Source organism: Podarcis bocagei (assembly GCF_964188305.1).
Source record: "Podarcis bocagei genome assembly, chromosome: 3".
In the NCBI taxonomy this organism is placed as follows: domain Eukaryota; kingdom Metazoa; phylum Chordata; class Lepidosauria; order Squamata; family Lacertidae; genus Podarcis; species Podarcis bocagei.
Window position 1 is genome coordinate 73,547,760 of NC_138127.1, and position 18,607 is coordinate 73,566,366.

At 43.1% G+C, this 18,607-nt stretch overlaps 1 protein-coding gene across 7 annotated transcripts in view; it reads left to right on the forward strand.

The window, feature by feature from the left end:
• DAAM2 (dishevelled associated activator of morphogenesis 2) overlaps positions 1-18,607 on the forward strand; it is a 226,984-nt gene that overhangs the window by 119,373 nt on the left and 89,004 nt on the right. For all 7 annotated transcript variants that reach the window (XM_081186365.1, XM_081186362.1, XM_081186368.1 and 4 more), the window contains 2 exons: positions 10,521-10,595; positions 15,446-15,540. In XM_081186365.1, the coding sequence (XP_081042491.1) occupies positions 10,521-10,595; positions 15,446-15,540 (170 nt within the window). The remainder of the gene's footprint in view (positions 1-10,520; positions 10,596-15,445; positions 15,541-18,607) is intronic.

An 18,607-nucleotide genomic window follows, 5' to 3' on the forward strand; every position in this document is an offset into this window, starting at 1 on the left:
CATTTTGATTGGGATGATATCTGCACACCAGAGTTTTAGCATATTAAAGTGTCACTGATTCTTACTATGCTGAAGTGTGTTTTTGCTGGCCTTTATCTGACAGTTTGGCGCTGTGGGTTAAACCACAGAGCCTAGGACTTGCTGATCAGAAGGTCGGTGGTTCAAATCCCGAAACGGGGTGAGCTCCCGTTGCTCGGTCCCTGCTCCTGCCAACCTAGCAGTTCGAAAGCACGTCAAAGTGCAAGTAGATAAATAGGTTAGGCACTCTGGAGTGTCCTCAGACAAGAATAGTGCGGGTATACAATTCCGGCGGGAAGGTAAACGGCATTTCTGTGCGCTGCTCTGGTTCACCAGAAGCGGCTTAGTCATGCTGGCACATGACCCGGAAGCTGTATGTTGGCTCCCTCGGCCAATAAAGCGAGATGAGCGCCGCAACCCCCGAGTCGGCCACGACTGGACCTATTGGCCAGGGGTCCCTTTACCTTTACTTATCTGACAGTGTGAAAGCTGATCCTAAGAGCAAAGGTTTTCAGAGATGATTATGGTGGAGACACATCTACAAAGATGGTGCTTTACAAACAACAAGTTTAACAGGTCTTTACCTCAAGGGATTTTAAGGAAGGGCATCACAATGAGAAAGATGAGTCAATTATTTATTACACCTAATATTTTCCAGGCAAGGTACAAAATTTAAAAATGACAACAGAGCTCTTGTCTAGGAAACCAGAAATGGAAGTTCCTTGAGAACCATGTTGGCAATTCCAAGTCTACTGTTTTGTAAATTACACGTGTAATTATTAAACTTATGCACATGTCCTCCGATTGGTAAGCAACAACATCAACAAAGTTCTGTTCTCCTGGCCACTTATAGTACCTGAAAGGTGACAGATATTTTCAGGTAAAGCTTTCATTCGTGTTTCACTCTATACTTGCTGACATCAAGGAAAAAGGAATTTGAACTCTTTCTCAGGAATCCATCTATGTGCTGACATTCCACTGAAGAATATCCACTCCTAGATAAAACTCTGAAAATGTCAGCCATATTCTGGGGAACAGCAGAAGGGATGAGAGTTCTGTTTTTTCTCTTGCGCTCTCTAACTTTCTCAGCTTAACTCACAGTTTCCGTTATGCAATGCTGGCTCATTTGTTTATCTTAAGAATGGAGGTCGCTGAGGGTCAAGCCCTTGAAAATTATATATTTATTTTTTAAACCTGAAGAATTTCTTTTCTCTTACCATGGGAAAGGCAGAGAAGATTTGCAGCTTCTCCCCTCCCCCCCCCCATTTTTTAAAAGGCTTACAGATGTCTGAAAATCTGAGGTCCGGAATAACTTCTCTTAGCAATTTAGAACAAGCCTTCAAACTGTGAGGGTAGCTGGTCAGAATGACTTGATACGAGTGTAGCTAGTCAGAATGTTCCACGCAACCGGTTATTTCAGTCAAGCTAATGGCATTTTTTATATTATCAGAAGTTGCTTCTCCCGTAACACTCTTGGTAATATTTGAAGGATGTGAGTCATGTACGTAGGGCTGGAAAAAATGTTTACCTTCTGCATCCCATGGGGTGACTTTGGCATGGGAAGTAGCCATATTCTTGTCCCGCTTCCCATGTTTCTGTTACTTCAGATGCTCTTGAGAGCAGTCATCCCTAGGCTGTCTCCCTTTGGAACAACTGCTAATATATAAATGGGCTCTAAGGTCCAAGTTACACAATCTTTTGAGGTTTTCAAGGATAAAATTTTCAGTGTTTCATATTACCGAGGTGTCACTTGACAAATGTAGTTATCTTGGCCAGGTGAGGTGATGTTTAAAATCCTTAGATTTTAGGTATAAAGAACCTTCTTGCTTAACCTAAGGGTGGTGACCACAGATGTCCCAGGAGGCAAGTGAGGGGAAACCTCCACTGCTACCTCCTGCTTTCTCCTTCAGGATGGCTTTGGCTGATTCCTAGAGCCTGATGCATCAAACCGATTGCCTGGTGCAAATGTATGGAAGAAGCTGGTATTTCGGTTTTCATCATTGAAATTATATGATATCAGTGTACAAACCCGCATTTTGACAACAGATGTGGAAAAGGAAAAGTACACGTTCCCAGGGGTATTGATGGGCTGTAAGCTCCACCGTAGGATTGAGTGATCAGTTGAACAATAATGTTAATAGCAAGAGACAGCAGAGAAGGGACAGGAAAAATTAGACACTGGTTTTGGATGCGATGAATTTGAGGCGTTGGCAAATCATCCAGAATGAAATGTTGGAGAGGCAAGTGGAGATGTGGGATTTGATTGAGGGGGAAATTTTGATGTCACTGGAGTAGAGGTTGCGCTGTCAGAGGAGAGAGAATTGGCAAAGGCCAGGCAAAGAGCCTTGAGGGGTTTTGGCAGAAAAGGGGATTAAAAGGAGAGAGGGTCTACCGCTTTCAGAGATGGCGAATAAAACAGAGCTTTGGTATTTATGAAATGTATAATTGTGGACTGCATTGGGCACCATCCAGACACAATCAGGCACTTTCAGTACTGAAACACATGATCAGCAAACACAAACACATGATCAGCAAACTCAAAGAGTATTTGTGGTTAGAGTGTGCAAAGTGTGTGATCAAATGGTTTATTGATACTTCATAATGAGTTTTTAGAACAGTGGGGAGAAGGGTTTTAGGCTAGCTGCCTTAGCATGCTAGAAAGTAAACCTAGACTTTGATTATTCTCCACTATGCAAGTAGAAGTGGAAATAGTCTTTGTCAAAATTACAACAATGTAAGTTGCAAGTTTGGACGCAGGTGGCGCTGTGGGTTAAACCTCAGCGCCTAGGACTTGCCGATCGCATGGTCGGCGGTTCGAATCCCCGTGGCGGGGTGCACTCCCGTTGCTCGGTCCCAGCGCCTGCCAACCTAGCAGTTCGAAAGCACCCCAGGGTGCAAGTAGATAAATAGGGACCGCTTACTAGCAGGAAGGTAAACGGCGTTTCCGTGTGCTGCGCTGGCTCGCCAGAGCAGCTTCGTCATGCTGGCCACTTGACCCGGAAGTGTCTGCGGACAGCGCTGGCTCCCGGCCTCTAGAGTGAGATGAGCACACAACCCTAGAGTCTGTCAAGACTGGCCCGTACAGGCAGGGGTACCTTTACCTTTAAAGTTGCACATAAGAAAGGAATAAAAAAAAATGATAGTAGTAGAAAATAAGTTGTAAAAATGAGAAGGATTATTATTAATTGCATTTCCAGCTAGTCTTTGCCCTCATGTTAAGGAAGAATTTCTAACTCTTGAAATATGATAAAATGGGTTAAAAGGGCAGGTTTTAAAAATGTGTGTGCTTAAATAAATTTTATAACCTTTGCAGAAAGCATGTGAAGTCTTCCTTTGTCAGATCTCCAAAGGGTCATTTCGTATTGAGCAGCTACCAGTATCTTCACAATTCTAACTTAATGGGTGAAGGGGACTGGTTAGCAGGGAATCCATAGTGGAGGAGGCAGTCTTTATAGATGGTTCTATAGAACCCCTATTGACTGTTGCTCTATGGTGCTGGTTCTTGGAGCAAGCACATCAACTATGAATAACATACCCACATATTTAAACAGATGTATACCTATATCTGGTAGCTATGAATGGAACAGGGTTCTCAAAAGCATGTATGCAGTTGATGAGAGCCCTGCTGGATCAGACCAAATGCCTTTCTAGCCATCTGTGTGTCATCCACACACAACCTATTTGGGGCAGAAAACAGCAATGTAATGCTTGTGTACCATGCTGTCTTACAGCCACTGCAGGTGCTGTCACCTTCCAACATTTTGACTTCACCCCCAAAGGCACACTTCTTCATTGTTTCCTGATACAGATGGATGCCAGCATATGCTGTCCTTTAAGCTATTCTTGCATTTGTATTGAGCGGATGGGTATCTACCTTTTGCTCGCAAATATGAGGGAGTTTTAATTTTTTTAAAAAAAACATGTAAGCAAGTCACACAGCAGCTTAGAGTTTCCTAAAATGGTATTTTCCTCCAAAAACACCCATGGAAGGGTCTGTACCAGATACAGTTATTGTAAAGTTTAAGCCTGTTTTAAACATTGCAATTACACAGTTTATTTAAATCAGAGTCTGAGGTCTCTCGAAATGCTTGGGTTTTTTAAAAAATAAACCCCAGTCTTCAGATTTCACATAATGCACCCAGACATTAGCTCCATCTAGGTCTGGAATGCTGGACCATTTCGAATGCCTTGCTGACTGCTGGGTAGCCCTGATTGAAAAACAAAACAAAGGTTTTGGATTCTCTTTTTGTATACCTAAGCTAGTTAGGACCAATTCATTTGAAACAGAAATAATTATTATTCTTTAAGTGAAGCATGAATTGAATTCTCTCCTCTCTCTCTCTCTCTCTCTCTCTCTCTCTGTGTGTGTGTGTGTGTGAAAGAGAGCGAGCGAGAGAGCATGAGCATGTATGTGTATAATGTTAAAAGAATGCATAAACCTTTCATCCCACATGTTCTGGAAAATGTGACGAGAAAAAGTTTGAGGATGGGTTACATTTAATATATTGCCACTGTATTTTGGAGTAAGAGGATCTCCTAGACAGTCTTTCAATCACTGTGCTGTCGGAAGGCTCCTTAATAGGGAAACACATACTGTATTTATATATATATATATAATCTCTTCTCCTCCTTTGCTCCACTTTTTGCATATAGAAATACTAATAGAATTATATAATTCTGAGGCTGGTGCTCAGTTGAGATAGGCTCATTGTCACCTCGCTTTTTGGCACCTGATAGGGATGGGGCCCATAGCCACCCTGTGACAATAGATGCTTGACTCTAATAAAACCCACTTCTCATGTGGATCTTCACTATTGCACTGTGAGTCTCTAATCCTGATTCTCTGTGTTTCCATTTACTACTGTGAGGGGCATGGAGACTTGGATGGAAGATAAGACTATCAGTTTCTATTTGCCGTGATGGCTATGCTCTGCTTCCACACCCAGAAGACAGTTATGCTTCTGAATTCCAGTTGCTGGAAACCACAGAGAAGAGTGCTCTCATGCTCAGGTTCTGCTTGTGGGTTCCCCACAGACATCTGGTTGGCTACTGTGAGAACAGGACTAGATGGACCATGAGTCTGATCCATCAGGCTCTTCTGATCTTCTGCCGAGACTCTCAGTTTGATAAGTCATAGTGCAGAGGAGTTAGCACTTGACTGTGTTAATGCTGGCCTTGATAGCCTTTCTCTTGTGGCTGTAATGTGTGCTCTGACCTTAGTATATACTCACTTATTGGGGCAGGGGGGAGGGGTACCAAATTTGTAACCACAGTAATAGGGAGATGAGCTATTATGCTAATATTTAAAAATGCACAATTGAGCACCACAGACATGTTTTGAGTTTTGAAAGATTAAATCACTGCTTCGAGCGGCTGCAGTTTTGCAGCTCCGGCTTACTTTGAGCAATTCAATCTCTACCTCAAGTCACAAGATTGTGCATAGTGTTTGATGCAGGCTTTTCTATCTACGCTATTAAATGCACATATGAAAACTCTTGCGTTCTGGCACAATCTGGTTAGCTAAAAAGCAGTTTATTCAAGCCTCCTTCTCCTTCCTGTTCAAATATATACATATGGAAAAGTGAGCCAGAAAAGGTTGACCACATTATAGAGGCCTGATTCTCCCTTCTATCAGCAAAGAAGAACAAGCTATGCAATTCAACTGTTAACTTTTGTTGCTAGGCCTTACTGCTGACTATTAGAAATCAGTTATGGACACCTGTTCTTTACACTGGAAAGGCCTATTTTTCATAGTCATTAAGCTGCTGTTTATCGATGAATATTCACAGTTTACTTCACAGAAACTGAAAGGAAAGTTTGCACACATCTCTTGCCCATTTCTGGAAGGGACAATTATTTCCTTTTGCCTTCAGAACCCTTGGGGGAGATGTATCAGTAAGTGTCTAACAATGCTTTGTAAGTGCTTATTTGTACCTTTTGGGAAAGAGTGCATTGCAATTGCATCTTCCCACTGATTAACTTGGACCATTTGGTCTGTCCTGCTTCAAAACTGAAGGCTCTTGTGACTTGCCTGCCTTAGGAGTTGTATATACTGTATGTGTGAGAGAGAAAAAGAGTAAGAAAGAAGTCTGGAAAATCTTGAATTTGTTTCAAGCTTCAGTTATAAATGTATATTGTGTCCTATAGCTTAGGGGGGAGAGGCTGTACATATTTTGCACATTAATCAGAGAACGCCAGCCAGTAGAAGTATAATTGATCACAGCCCAATGAGGCGAGCATCCCTTAGTTTGAAGAATGTTCCATATTTCATAGATTTGAGGGGGGTGGGGAGAGAGAAACTAAATCAGACCTTGCAGAACTGGGCCAAGCAATGCAGCAGCTGATTAAAAGTTGTTTTCGTTGTTGAATTCAGCCTAAAGAAATCTGGTTTTCAAACAAACACTAGCCTCAAATCCGTCATCTGCCTCCCTCCCCCAAATAATAAAACAAAGCATGGTCTAATCTAACTAGACCAGTTAGCATCCATGACAGATGGCCATCCAACCTCTGCTTAAAAACCTCCAAGGAAGGAGAGTCTACCATTGTCAAACAGCTCTTACTGCCAGATAGTTCTTCCTGGTGTTTAGATGAACTTAACGGAGAATCCATAAATACCCATTGAATAGACCGACTTCTGTTTGTTTGGTTTCTTGTTTCCAGTGCTGTTTTATTTTTGTAAAAATAAAAATGGGATGCTGGTACTCATATCTTGATAAAAAGTTCTGTGGGTGCCACCACAACATGTTTGCCATGTGCAACAAAAAAGAGGTGATAGTACTCCATGCCAGTGAGTACCATCACAAATACAAAAAACCCCATTGCCTTCTTCTAAACACTCATTGAAGACTGTTGAATCTCCCAGGTTCCAGGTTCCATGTTGGAAGGGGGCCTGTTGAAGACAGTTAGCTTCTGTACTTAAAATATATGTTGACTGCATTGCAGTCGTCTGGAATTGGAAGATGTTCTCATATTGATTATAGTGTTGTTGCATTGGGAAGAATGAGACAGCTGCTTATGAAATACTCCAGATTGCCATCTGTTTTTAAATTTACACTATTCAGTGGGAGTTTAAAGTAGGCTTTTCTATAATATATTCCATTCATGCCCTGCTCCTGTAGTTGGGTAATTGTTTCCATATATTCTAGGGTTGCCATATTTTAAAAAGTAAAAACCAGGACACCCCAAAAGTCGTTGAGCTTTAGAGAGTAGGGCCAATGTGTTCCTTCTGCATCTCCTGGTGCACGGAAGGTCTCTCCCCCCCACCACCACTCATACTAAGTTGTATTGCAGCCATCTGACACAAGAGTTTCCTTGCTGATCCAGGTTCCGAAATACTCAGTTTTGTGTTTTGTGTTTACAGACAAATTCTGATTCTTATAAATGTTCACCCAGCATCTGGCTAAGAGGAGAGGTGAGATGAGCCATTATCAAATGGTATTAATAATGGAATCTCAAATACATCCCAAACTCTTGTGTCTGCAAGAACGGCTTTGGTGGACGTAAAAAGGGGTTTCCTGCATTTGCTGTAGATAGAAGAGCTTATTTGAATAGTAGCTGGTCAATATTGTCTTAACCCATTTCTCACACACTTCGTAAGCTTACTAGAATAAAGGTTGAAGTAGTAAAATGTTTTGACACTTAGAACAAAGTCACCCTTGTGATTATTTCAGCTCCTTGTATTCAGTAAAAACTAAAGCCTGGAAGCGGATACAGGGAAATTGGTGTGTGAAATATCTACATCCAATTTGTATTCAGGACTGATATTTAGAAAAGCAACTTTTAATAATAATTAATAATAATAATAATAATAATAATAATAATAATAATAATTCTCATGTTTCTCAGAGGAAAAAGGAAGACATAGATCTGCATAAAACTTGCATTTGATATGTATAGATTTGATTGCATTTGATATGTATAGATGCAAATTTAAAAATAGTAATTATCTCTAGGACTCAACACATTACACCATAGTGGGGAAGACAGCAGCCACTGCTATCTATGGATGGGCAACTTCAAGGTTCCTGCTCCCCCTTTGTGTTGTTCCTTATCCTTAAATCATACTTTGCCTCTAAAATAGAGAACTGTCCTTTGACAGCCCTTCCAAGTAGAGGACTGTAAAGTAGGACACAAGATCAACCTAGCTCCCCCTCCCCTGAAAACAGGGATAAAAAATAGTGGCAAATCCTTAGACTAGACTCACAATACGATTGATAGTTAATACATGAAAATTGGTGGAAAAGAAAAGAGGATAAATTTAAAAGCTTTCTCTACCTTTATAAATGAGATTCCATATAAGCATAGCCCTCTTTGGAATGACCTTTATTTAAGTAGGCATAGATTAGCTCTCTGTGTCTGTTCTTGTATTCGAGTCATGATACGGTTACAGTATTATCTAAAAGTAATGCACTGGTTATCAACTTTGTATTGTGTGCTTTTTCTATGAACTGAAGATAGATATGCCTGATATGCACAAACAGCAGTTTTCTGTAGTTATTCTTCCTAATGTGAGCTCCATTACATAAGTTTGCCTCTGTAGGGAGGCATCACATGGGAGGAAGCACCCCAGTGACTGGAAATATTGCAGCTCCATGAAGCAGACACAAACTGCTCATCTAACCCTCTCCTTCCTTTAAACAAAGAAAGCGCTGCCATTTACTCATAGCATTGTGGTACCATATTGTTACTTGCTAGTGGAAACAAGGAAATTGGAATAGCTCTGTTTAGCCATTTGCTTGAACTTGCGATGTTTAAAAGTGGGGACAGGATCAGGGACATGCTTACAAGCCCTGCATCTCAGTGAGCATCAGCCCCAACCTTCCTGTCTTAAATGGGGGAGGAGTGCAGGGTGCTTCTACTCAGGTTCACTTGAACACAAGTGTCAGGGGTTCAGGAGCAGAGGCGAGGGCAAGGGAGGAAACAGAGAGCGAGGGGGAGGAGTCCGAAGGAAAGATGAGCGATGACGACGACCCGAGATCTCCGAGTCTTTCCAGTGAATCGGAAGATTCACAGAAAGGAGCGCCAGTGGCCAGAGCGAGGGGGGAGATCAGGGGGACACCCCAGGAAAAAGGGACAAAAGGGGGTTCAGAGAGCAGCAGTTGGAAATCGGGGCCAACGTCCCCAACAGAGCGCAGTGGGGAGGAAGGGCGCCAGGTATCGGGATCCGGCGGCTCGCCGCAGGGGGGAGGGCATGAGTCAGGAGTGGCCACACCCCCATCGGGGAGCGAAGGAACGGTCAAGCGGAAAGTGGGAGGTTGGGCGCGCGCGCCAAGTTCAAATGCACAGGAAGGCGGCAGAGTAAGCAGCCCGGAAAGGGAGCCAGGTCCTAAAGCCCGCCGCAAGGAGACAGAAGGGTCCGGGGGGTCAGCGTCAGAAGAGTCCAGGAAGGAAGAGACCACGGGGGGCAGAGGGACCCAGAGAAGGAGGGGAAGGCGGAAAAGGTGGAGTAAGGCGAGGTTATTAAGTTGGTGTACAGGAGGCGGGGACTCAGACGGAGCTTCGCCGGTCTAGCTGATAAGACGTAGGGCTGCCTGCGGCAGTTTGAAATTGGAAACTGTAACTCAATAAAGACTTTTAGAAAGTGAACGCTGGCTAACGTGATCCTCTGTGAGCTAGGATCTGGAAGCAGCCCTGACAACAAGTAAAACCCTGGATACAAGTTGCAAATAATATTCATAAGGGAGAAGCAAACTACAGTATCTAGCTCAGCATAACATCTGACTTGGAGATCATGGTTTGTTAGCATTAAAACAGCAAATGCAATTCAGTGTAAACAAGTGTAAAGTGATGCAAATTTTGGGTAAAAAATCCTAATGTATTCTCTTACAGTGGTACCTTGGGTTAAGAACTTAATTCGTTCTGGAGGTCCGTTCTTAAGCTGAAACTGTTCTTAATCTGTGATACCACTTTAGCTAATGGGGCCTCCCGCTGCGCGATTTCTGTTCTCATTCTGAAGCAAAATTCTTAACCCGAGGTACTGTTTCTGGGTTAGCGGAGTCTGTAACCAGAAGCGTCTGTAACCGGAGGTACCACTGTATAGGGTTTGAGCTGCTGGCAGTGATGATGATCAGGAATCATATCTCAGATGAAGTCATGATGGATACCTCAGTGAAAATGACAACCAAGTGTGTGGCAACTCTGAAAAAGACAAAATCCATGTTAGAAATCTTTAGGAAAGGGGTTGAAAATAAAATTGCCAGTATCATAATGCCATTACACAAATCTGTGGTTGAGAACATTGTGTGCAGTTCTAGTTACCACAGCTTGAAAGGGGTACTGTATAGCTCTGAAAAGTTCAGAAAAATGCAACCAAATTTTTAAACAAGTTGGAGCAACTTGCCCTGTGAGGAAAAAGTACAATGGTTGGGATAAGTAAGCTTAGCAGATGACATGACAGAGGTGTGTAAAATTAAGTATGGTTCAAAAAGAAGATAGCTTGGATTGTAATGATGATTGTGGCAATCTCTTATATATCTCATATAACTTTGATTTTCTCTTTTCAGGAGCAAGAAGACCCTAATAAGCTTGCTACAAGTTGGCCAGACTATTACATTGACCGCATCAACTCCATGGCTGCAGTAAGTACCTTGCGGCATACTGTTGAAAAGTTGCTTTCTCTGAGAATATTGTTGCCTCAACCATTCTGACATAGTGGGTTAGAGGCACTGTCATATCAGTTTTCCCCACTCCCATATTGTGGTAGGGTCTGACTTCTCAGAGATATTCTAGACCCCTTTCCTGAAATTTCAGCCTTTGTGAACAGTAGAGTATGTCTCTATTTTCTTTAATTAATTTATGTATTTAATTTACAATAATGGTAACATTCAACTAACTATTAGAGTAGATCCATTACAATATGCCTAAGTTAGGTCCATTCGTTTCAGTAGGTCTACTCTGAGTCAATACCACCCTGAACCATCATAAACATTAAACCACTTGTGGAAATCAGGGCTTTTTTCAGCAGGAACTCACTGAAACTCAGTTCTGCCACTTCTCAGGTGGGCGCCATTGCCATTATAAGAGAACAAGGGAGGCATTCATAGTGAGTTCTGGCACGTTTTTTTCCTAGAAAAATAGCACTGGTGGAGATAAGAAGGAAAAGTGTGCAGGCAATATTCTACCCAGTAGTTTATTAAGAAGTAAACTTGTTTCCACCTTGTAGTGTTCTTGCCAATGAGTGGATAGACAATGGAAAAACAATATTAGGCCTCCTTCTAAAAATATATCTTTGATTGGGATGTAGGCAGCTGCCTTATACTGAGTCAGAGCATTGGTTCATTTAGCTCAGTACTGCCTCCACTGATTGGCAGGGACTCTCCAGCATTTAATGCAGGAGTCTCTTCCAGTCCTGCCTGGTGATGCTGGAGACTGAATTTGGGACCTTTTGCATGCAGCACACATGCTCTACCACCCAGCTTATAGCCCTTCTGGCTGTTCTGGTATTATTCCCTCCTTGCCCTCTCACTGCAACATGGAGCCATGGTTGAAGTGGGACCAGCCAACATGTGCCATCCACATGGTAATCCACTGGAATGGATCTTGGCGCCAATGGGTGCTTATATGGAAATGGTTGCCCTTTGCTTCCCTCATTTCTTTCCCTCTCTCCCAACAACATGAGCATGTGAACGCTTAGACATTCTGCTTTCTGTCTTCAATCGTCTAAGCTTAGCAACCCAAATAAACCCATTCCCTGCTTTCCTGTGGAACAGAAAAGTTACCTTTACACCCCCATGTTGCTTTTGGAAGCTTGTCAATATCGGCACTCATATATATATGGTTTGCAAATGAATGATAGCTTCAGAAGTAGCTCTTTAGAGCCACAGCTATCCTGAGCACATGACATTTAAAAGAGGGTGTGTGTGTGTGTGTGTGTCAGAGGTCATCAATACAGCTGTTACACATTTATTTTTCATGGTTTGGAAATGATTTGCTTGCAGCACAAGAGCTTTATAGAGCAGAAAAGAAAATACATCTTTCAGCACATCTCAGAGATGGACGCTAAATCTACTCGGGTCATTTTCGTTTGCTTCTCTCTGCCCCACTATTAATGATAGGGAACGGGGAGTGGGGTTGGGGAGACAGAACAGTGTAATCCTATGTGTGCCTGCTCAGAAGCAAGTCTCATTGAGTTCAGTGAGATTTACTCTCAGGTGAGGGTGTATAGAATTGCAGTTCAAATTAAGGTGCAGGCAGATTAAAAGGAATGAGGACATAGCAGGTCTAGATGGTGATGAGTCTGCAATGTGCTCTGAGATGTAGATGGGGTTACACTCCATCTGATGGGGCAGATATGTATTTTGGGGGTACTTCTGGGTCCCTCGCTGTCCTTTGAGGCTGAAGTGGGCTCAGTGATGTGGAGTGTCTTCCATCAGCTTTGACTTATACACCAACCTCCCCTATCTGGACAGGGTTGAGACACCTCCTAAAGACCCATCTTTTTAAGCAGGCATTCCCTGACTCGTAAGATCATTGATATTTAACTGCATGTTTTAGAGATGGCTTCTCTGTTTTTACGGATGTATTTCTTTCCATTGTGGGTTTCAAATGTCGTATATACATCTCCCTTTTCCAATCTTACTGTGTTTTATGTAAATTGCTTAGGGATTTTGCATATTAAGCCATATATAAATATTATTGGTCATGACGATGGAGCTGCTCCTGCCCGCTAGTGCTAGCTGCAGAGGTTGTGTAGACCACCTACCTACCACACTCTGTCTTTGATAGGGTCATTTAGGTAATCCCCATCAAAGTGGTGTCAGGTAAGCACCACCCTTAGAAAGCGAAGGTGACAAAGTCACTATCTGAGGGTTTTATTCTTTTTTAGTTAAAGTAAGGTAAAGGGATCCCTGACCATTAGGTCCAGTCGTGACTGACTCTGGGGTTGCGGCGCTCATCTTGCTTTAGTGGCAGAGGGAGCCGGCGTACAGCTTCCAGGTCATGTGGCCAGCATGACTAAGCCGCTTCTGGCCAACCAGAGCAGTGCACGGAAACGCCGTTTACCTTCCCGTGGAGCAGTACCTATTTATCTACTTGCACTTTGACGTGCTTTCGAATTTCTAGGTTGGCAGGATCAGGGACCGAGCAACGGGAGCTCACCCCGTCATGGGGATTCGAACCGCCGACCTTCTGATCAGCAAGTTCTAGGCTCTGTGGTTTAACCCACAGCGCCACCCGCGTCCCTTTTTTTTTTAGTTATTTGCATATAAATTGCCATGAAGTCATTTCGCTGTGTGGTCACATGATAGAGCAGTCATGTGACCACACAATGAAATGACTTTATGGTAATGAAGTGAAACAATTGTGGAGACCAAGACTGGTGTGAGTAGAACTTTTTGCTTGCAGCAGCTTCTATTTGTCTATAATTATCCCAGAATGCTGGGATTACTTGGCTCTGTTTTGTTTTGGATTCAGGAATCCTTCAATTTCAACCAAGCTCTAGTTGTATACTCATGGCACCCTAAATCATAGGGATAATAAAATTCAGTATATGAGTGTTTCAAAAGTGGGCACTGGTGGATCAACCCCCTTCCCCGGCACTGCAGGAAAAAAGAGGGTGCTGATAAGCCACTGCAGAAAGGAATACAAGTTTAGCTCCAGATCACATTCTGAGGAACCTGTCATTGAGACTGCATCTTTCCCCCAAATAAGCATGATTCTCTAGGACAGGAATAGGGAACCTGTGGCCCACAGATATTGCTGGATTCCAACTCCCATCAGCCCCAGACACCATGGCTCTTGGACAAGGATGTTGCAAGCTGGAGGGCCACAGGTCACATGACATGCTAGAGTGCTCCAGTTTTGTTTTGTTTCTGGCTTTGTGGAAGGGATGTCGGCACAAACATTATTTCCTTGTTTTCTATCAGTTGCTCTCCCTTAGAAGAGGAGGAGGCTTGCTCCGTTTAACTGAGCGAATTTGACTTTAGCGTGAATCAGTGTATGTATCTCCTTGGAGTTAAATCCAGTTCCCTGTGCCAGCTGCAGAGTGTATAAGAGTCACATTGCTTCATCAACTGACCACCCTGAAGATTTGACATGTGTTGGCATGGCATGAATTGCAAACACAGAGTGACACAGAAGGGCTTGTGGAGAAGCGGGGAGTGGGGCAAAAAGGCTCTCCAAGGAAAGTGAGATTTTATCTGATTTGTGAACACTGCATGAAAGACTTCGCTGTTTGTAAGATGTTATTATAAGTGCCTTGGAAGGACGGAGCATGGCTGTTTCTTCAAGCTCGCCTTAGCTTTCATCACATTCATTCATTCAAAATGAACCCAAAGTGAAAAACAAGATGTGCTAAGCAGATTTACTCAGAAATGAGTTGCATTGAATTCAACAGGGCTTCCATTCCTTTGTGATTTTCTTTTAACCTAATACAGTAACCACTCTTAGGATTGCAGCTTTAGTTAGGGCCAAACCAAATGATGCTTTAGCTCTGTATCTTTGCTCCTAAGCACATGGTTCTTCTTGTTGTTGTTTTAAAAAGTCAGCTTACCCTAAATGGTCAGGGGGTGATGCTGCCTGGCGCTGTCCTCTTCGCAATCCAGCTCTTAGCATTGGTGCCGGTGTGAAGGGCCTGGCCAGTATGGCTTGGCCTGTGGAGTCGCACATTAGCCAGGACTCCAAATTTGCCAATTGCAGGCAGACTACTGTGCAGGCCCTCCCCAGGGGCGGAGCCAACTGCGCCTGTGGGTCCATGCGCCTGTGGGTCCACTTGGGTCCATGCTTGGGGAATAAATTGAGGTCTGCCCAGGCCTCCTCACTAAATTCATCACCAGATCTACTTCCCTCAGATATTGACTGTTTGTGCATGCATGACCTTGCTATAGATTTCATTAGCGGCCCTATTCTGAGCCGGGCAGTAATTTTCCCACTTGGCAAATTGGCTCTGCCCTGTGATTTTTGCCTACCTCATTGCAAGCTAGGTGCCCGATCCAGTTTGGGATCCTAGTTATAGGAGGTTAGGGGATTTTCCCTACTGTGGTCCTAATCTGTATTGGGGGTCCCCATACTGGTATTTGCAAAGGGGTGAAAGCTCCCAAGTAAAGTGCATGAGAGTTTCCCGCTTAACTAAATTGCTTATGCTGGAGGCACAAACTGAATCAGGACCTTAGGTGGTGAGGTAGAAGGAGATTAAAATTCCCACACTGGAATTCTGATCCATATCAGCCATCCCACAGTGTCCATTTGGTTAAAAGCAACAACTTTGCACTTAAAGACACAGACTTCTTTGATCCTTAGGCAGAAGCTCATTTTTACCCAGCTTTGTTTCTGGAGAAGACTTTGCTTTCTTGGTGAGCTTCCCAACAGCACCTCCAGTTTAGTTTGGCAAAAGCTCTTGTGGATGAATCCTGAGTTGCTCAGTAGCCTCAGATTTCTCTGAACTTTCGTCCAGTGCTGGATTTGTCACTGTTTCTTTGCTTCGTCCAAACAGATGCAGACTTTGTATGCATTTGATGAAGAAGAAACGGAAATGAGGAATAAAATAGTTGAAGACTTGAAGACAGCTCTGAGGACTCAGCCCATGAGGTAATTATCCATCCTCTCTCCCCACACCACACACTTCTTGGGCCATGAGCTGAGATCAGCTAACATGGAGAAGTATAGTGTTTTGACTGTTCTCTTAATTTGGTTCTCTAAAATCACAGAGGGAGTGTAGTTGTCATGACTGTGGAGAAAAGTTCTTTTCTCTCTGAGGTTAACCAGTATGGAACTGTTGAAGGGATGGGGGAAGCTCAGGGAATCTGCACAGCTGCATTCAAACCTGCCAACTTTCCTCTGGATCTAAAATACGGCAGTGATTCTTAAACCACATGTCGTCATCATAAGCTTCTTCCTTTTCAAACCTGCTAGATCTTCCATGTCAACCTTCCCTCTGAACCATCGGATGTGCAATTTGTGGCCCAAGGTGGGCACATGTGGGTGTGTCCACCTGTCTAGTTTCAAGTGGGTAGCAAGGAGGGACAAAATTAGGGGAAAGGTAGGAAAAAGAGAGAGAGAAAGGGCATGGCAGAAAAAAGAAGTGCCCCATGCACATTTGGTTCTGGCTGTGCCCATTGCTGGATCCAGCTGCACTCCCCCCAGCCCCTGACAATTGCCCCCAGGACAATGTGATGCACAGCAGAAGAAGTGTTTCCTGCCTCTGCACTCAATCATATTAACTTTATCCACTTGGGTCCTACACCATATTGCAACTCTTTCATCACCTGTCCATTTGTGCATGGAATTTTCTGAAAATCTTGATGTTGAGCTTATCATGCGGGAGGATTTTTCCAGTTCCTGTCTTACTCCTTGATCTCGACGGAAAAGAGTTCCACTAAAAAATGCAAGCAATTATCACATATTATATACATCATTCCAGTATAATATTATACACAGATAAATTCCATGTTTCCAAAAAACACCAGCACAGGTACAGATGCATAAAGCAATGCACATGACTGTGTCAAAACACTTTGGTGTTTATACTCATAAAACGATGATAGACCTAATGAAATGAATGAACTCATGTTACTCATGCCTATTAATTTCAGTGGGTCTCCTTTGAGCATGACAAACATTGGACGCAGCCTTTTATATACATTTTTGGGTGTATAATTTTGCATCGTATTAGCTGGGATTGTTTTTTTATCCCAACAAATGCACGAGGGGCTTGGGTATAAATGAGCAATTGATGCAAGAGGCATTCTGATGTGAGCAAAACTTGATAATGTGGCAACTACCAAATTCCTTATATATTAAAAGGGTTTATTCCTCCATCCTACTCCTTTGGATAACCTGCTCTACTGCTTCTCCCCTTACTTCATACATATTCCTTTTCTTCGTATTGCTTAATCTCCAATTCAAGGCACCTGGGCCAACAGCAGTCACGGACTAAGTTTCTCCCTGTCAATATTCTAGTAGTTTGCAAATCACACTTTGTGAAACTCTGTGCCTAGAATTACCAGCAAAACTTGGGGAATTATATTCTCTTCTTTACAGGCTTCTTCTCTCCAGCCAGGCAAATATATTTATATAGGTATATTTGCAATTCGTATTGCATTCTTGGCAGTTATTCTAAATGGTGAACATGCTCCCTTTTCGGGGGGCGATTAGCGGGTGGGCTCCCTGTCTTCCCTGATCAAGTGCAGACTTCATTCATATTTGATAGGATTGTAAAGTGATAAAGGAACAGGCTAATCCAGAGGTTTACTAAATTAATGGGCGTAAAATATAATACAACCTGTTTGCAATCTTGTTAGGCTGCAGTAACTAATGAAGTGCTGTTAAAATCAGCTTAGCAACAACCTGGAAGCTATCCCAATTGTCTGGTATAATAAAGGAATAAATGGTAATTAGGGGTATAACCATGTTTGCTGAGATGGAAGGAGCATAATATTACTTATGTAAGCAAAACAGTTGTAAAAAAAAGGTGGACAGGCAGAAGCTACATCACAGGATAACAACAACAACAACAATTTACTTATACCCTGACCATCTGACTGGGTTTCCCTAGCCACTCTGGACAGCTCCCAACAGAAAATTAAAAGCTCAATAAAACGTCAAACATTAAAAACTTCCCTAAGCAGGGCTGCCTTCAAATATCTTTTAAAAGTAAGATAGTTGCTTATTTCCTTGATATCTGGTGGGACGGCGTTCCATAGGGCGGGCGCCATTACTGAGAAGGCCCTCTGCCTGGTTCCCTGTAACCTCACTTCTCGCAGGGAGGGAGCATAGAAAGAAGACATTGGTCTATCTAGCTCAGTATTCTCTCTCCTGATTGGCTGCAGCTCTCCAGGGTATCAAACAGGAGACGATTCCAGCCCTGCCTGAAGATGGTGGGGATTGAATTTGGGACCTTCAAGATGCTACAGCACTACCCTTGCTGCTTGTTATTATTTAATATTAATAAGATTTTTCATTTGTAACCAATGGCGCCTAATGGCCATTAGTCAGCTGCTGCTTTTCGCATCATGCTCAAAAGAGAAGAAAAATGTTCCCGCTTGGTTGTTATAGTAAGCATGGGGTCATCTCACCTCCACAACCTCCATTCACCATGATACTCTATCACTCCCGGAAAGTCTATTTTTTATTTTTTTTAGATACAGGCTCCTCTTTGTGAAATCTGTGGGAGTGGGGTATGGGAATTCTCCACTCAAGTACAGCTCCCCCCCCCCCCCAGCATTATATTGGCTGGCTACTCCCGACAGCAGGCATTTATTTCCTCTGTTTATAACAGCCCTAATGAGTGTCAGCACCAGCACCCACAAACTGTCACATAAAGTCTTTGCTCTTAAATCGCTGGCTACAACCCGAAGTACTTCTCCCCCCGCTTCTCCTTCGTAGCTATAGCCAAGCTAAATTTTGAGTTAAGTCCCCACGTCTCAACTAATTTCCAGTGACTCAATGTGTAAGTTGCCAAGTGGGCTGTGTGCCAGTGACTGATGAGTGAGCCAGTTCCCTCTTTAATGGGCTGCAATGGAGGGACCCGTGGCTGCATCAGATCCCATTCGTGAGCTGCTTCGTACAGAGGCCATCAAAATACTAGGCTTGGAATTGAAGAAGAAAGCTTGCTGTTTGGAGTCCCTTCAGTGCTTCCTTGATAGTAGCACTGTAT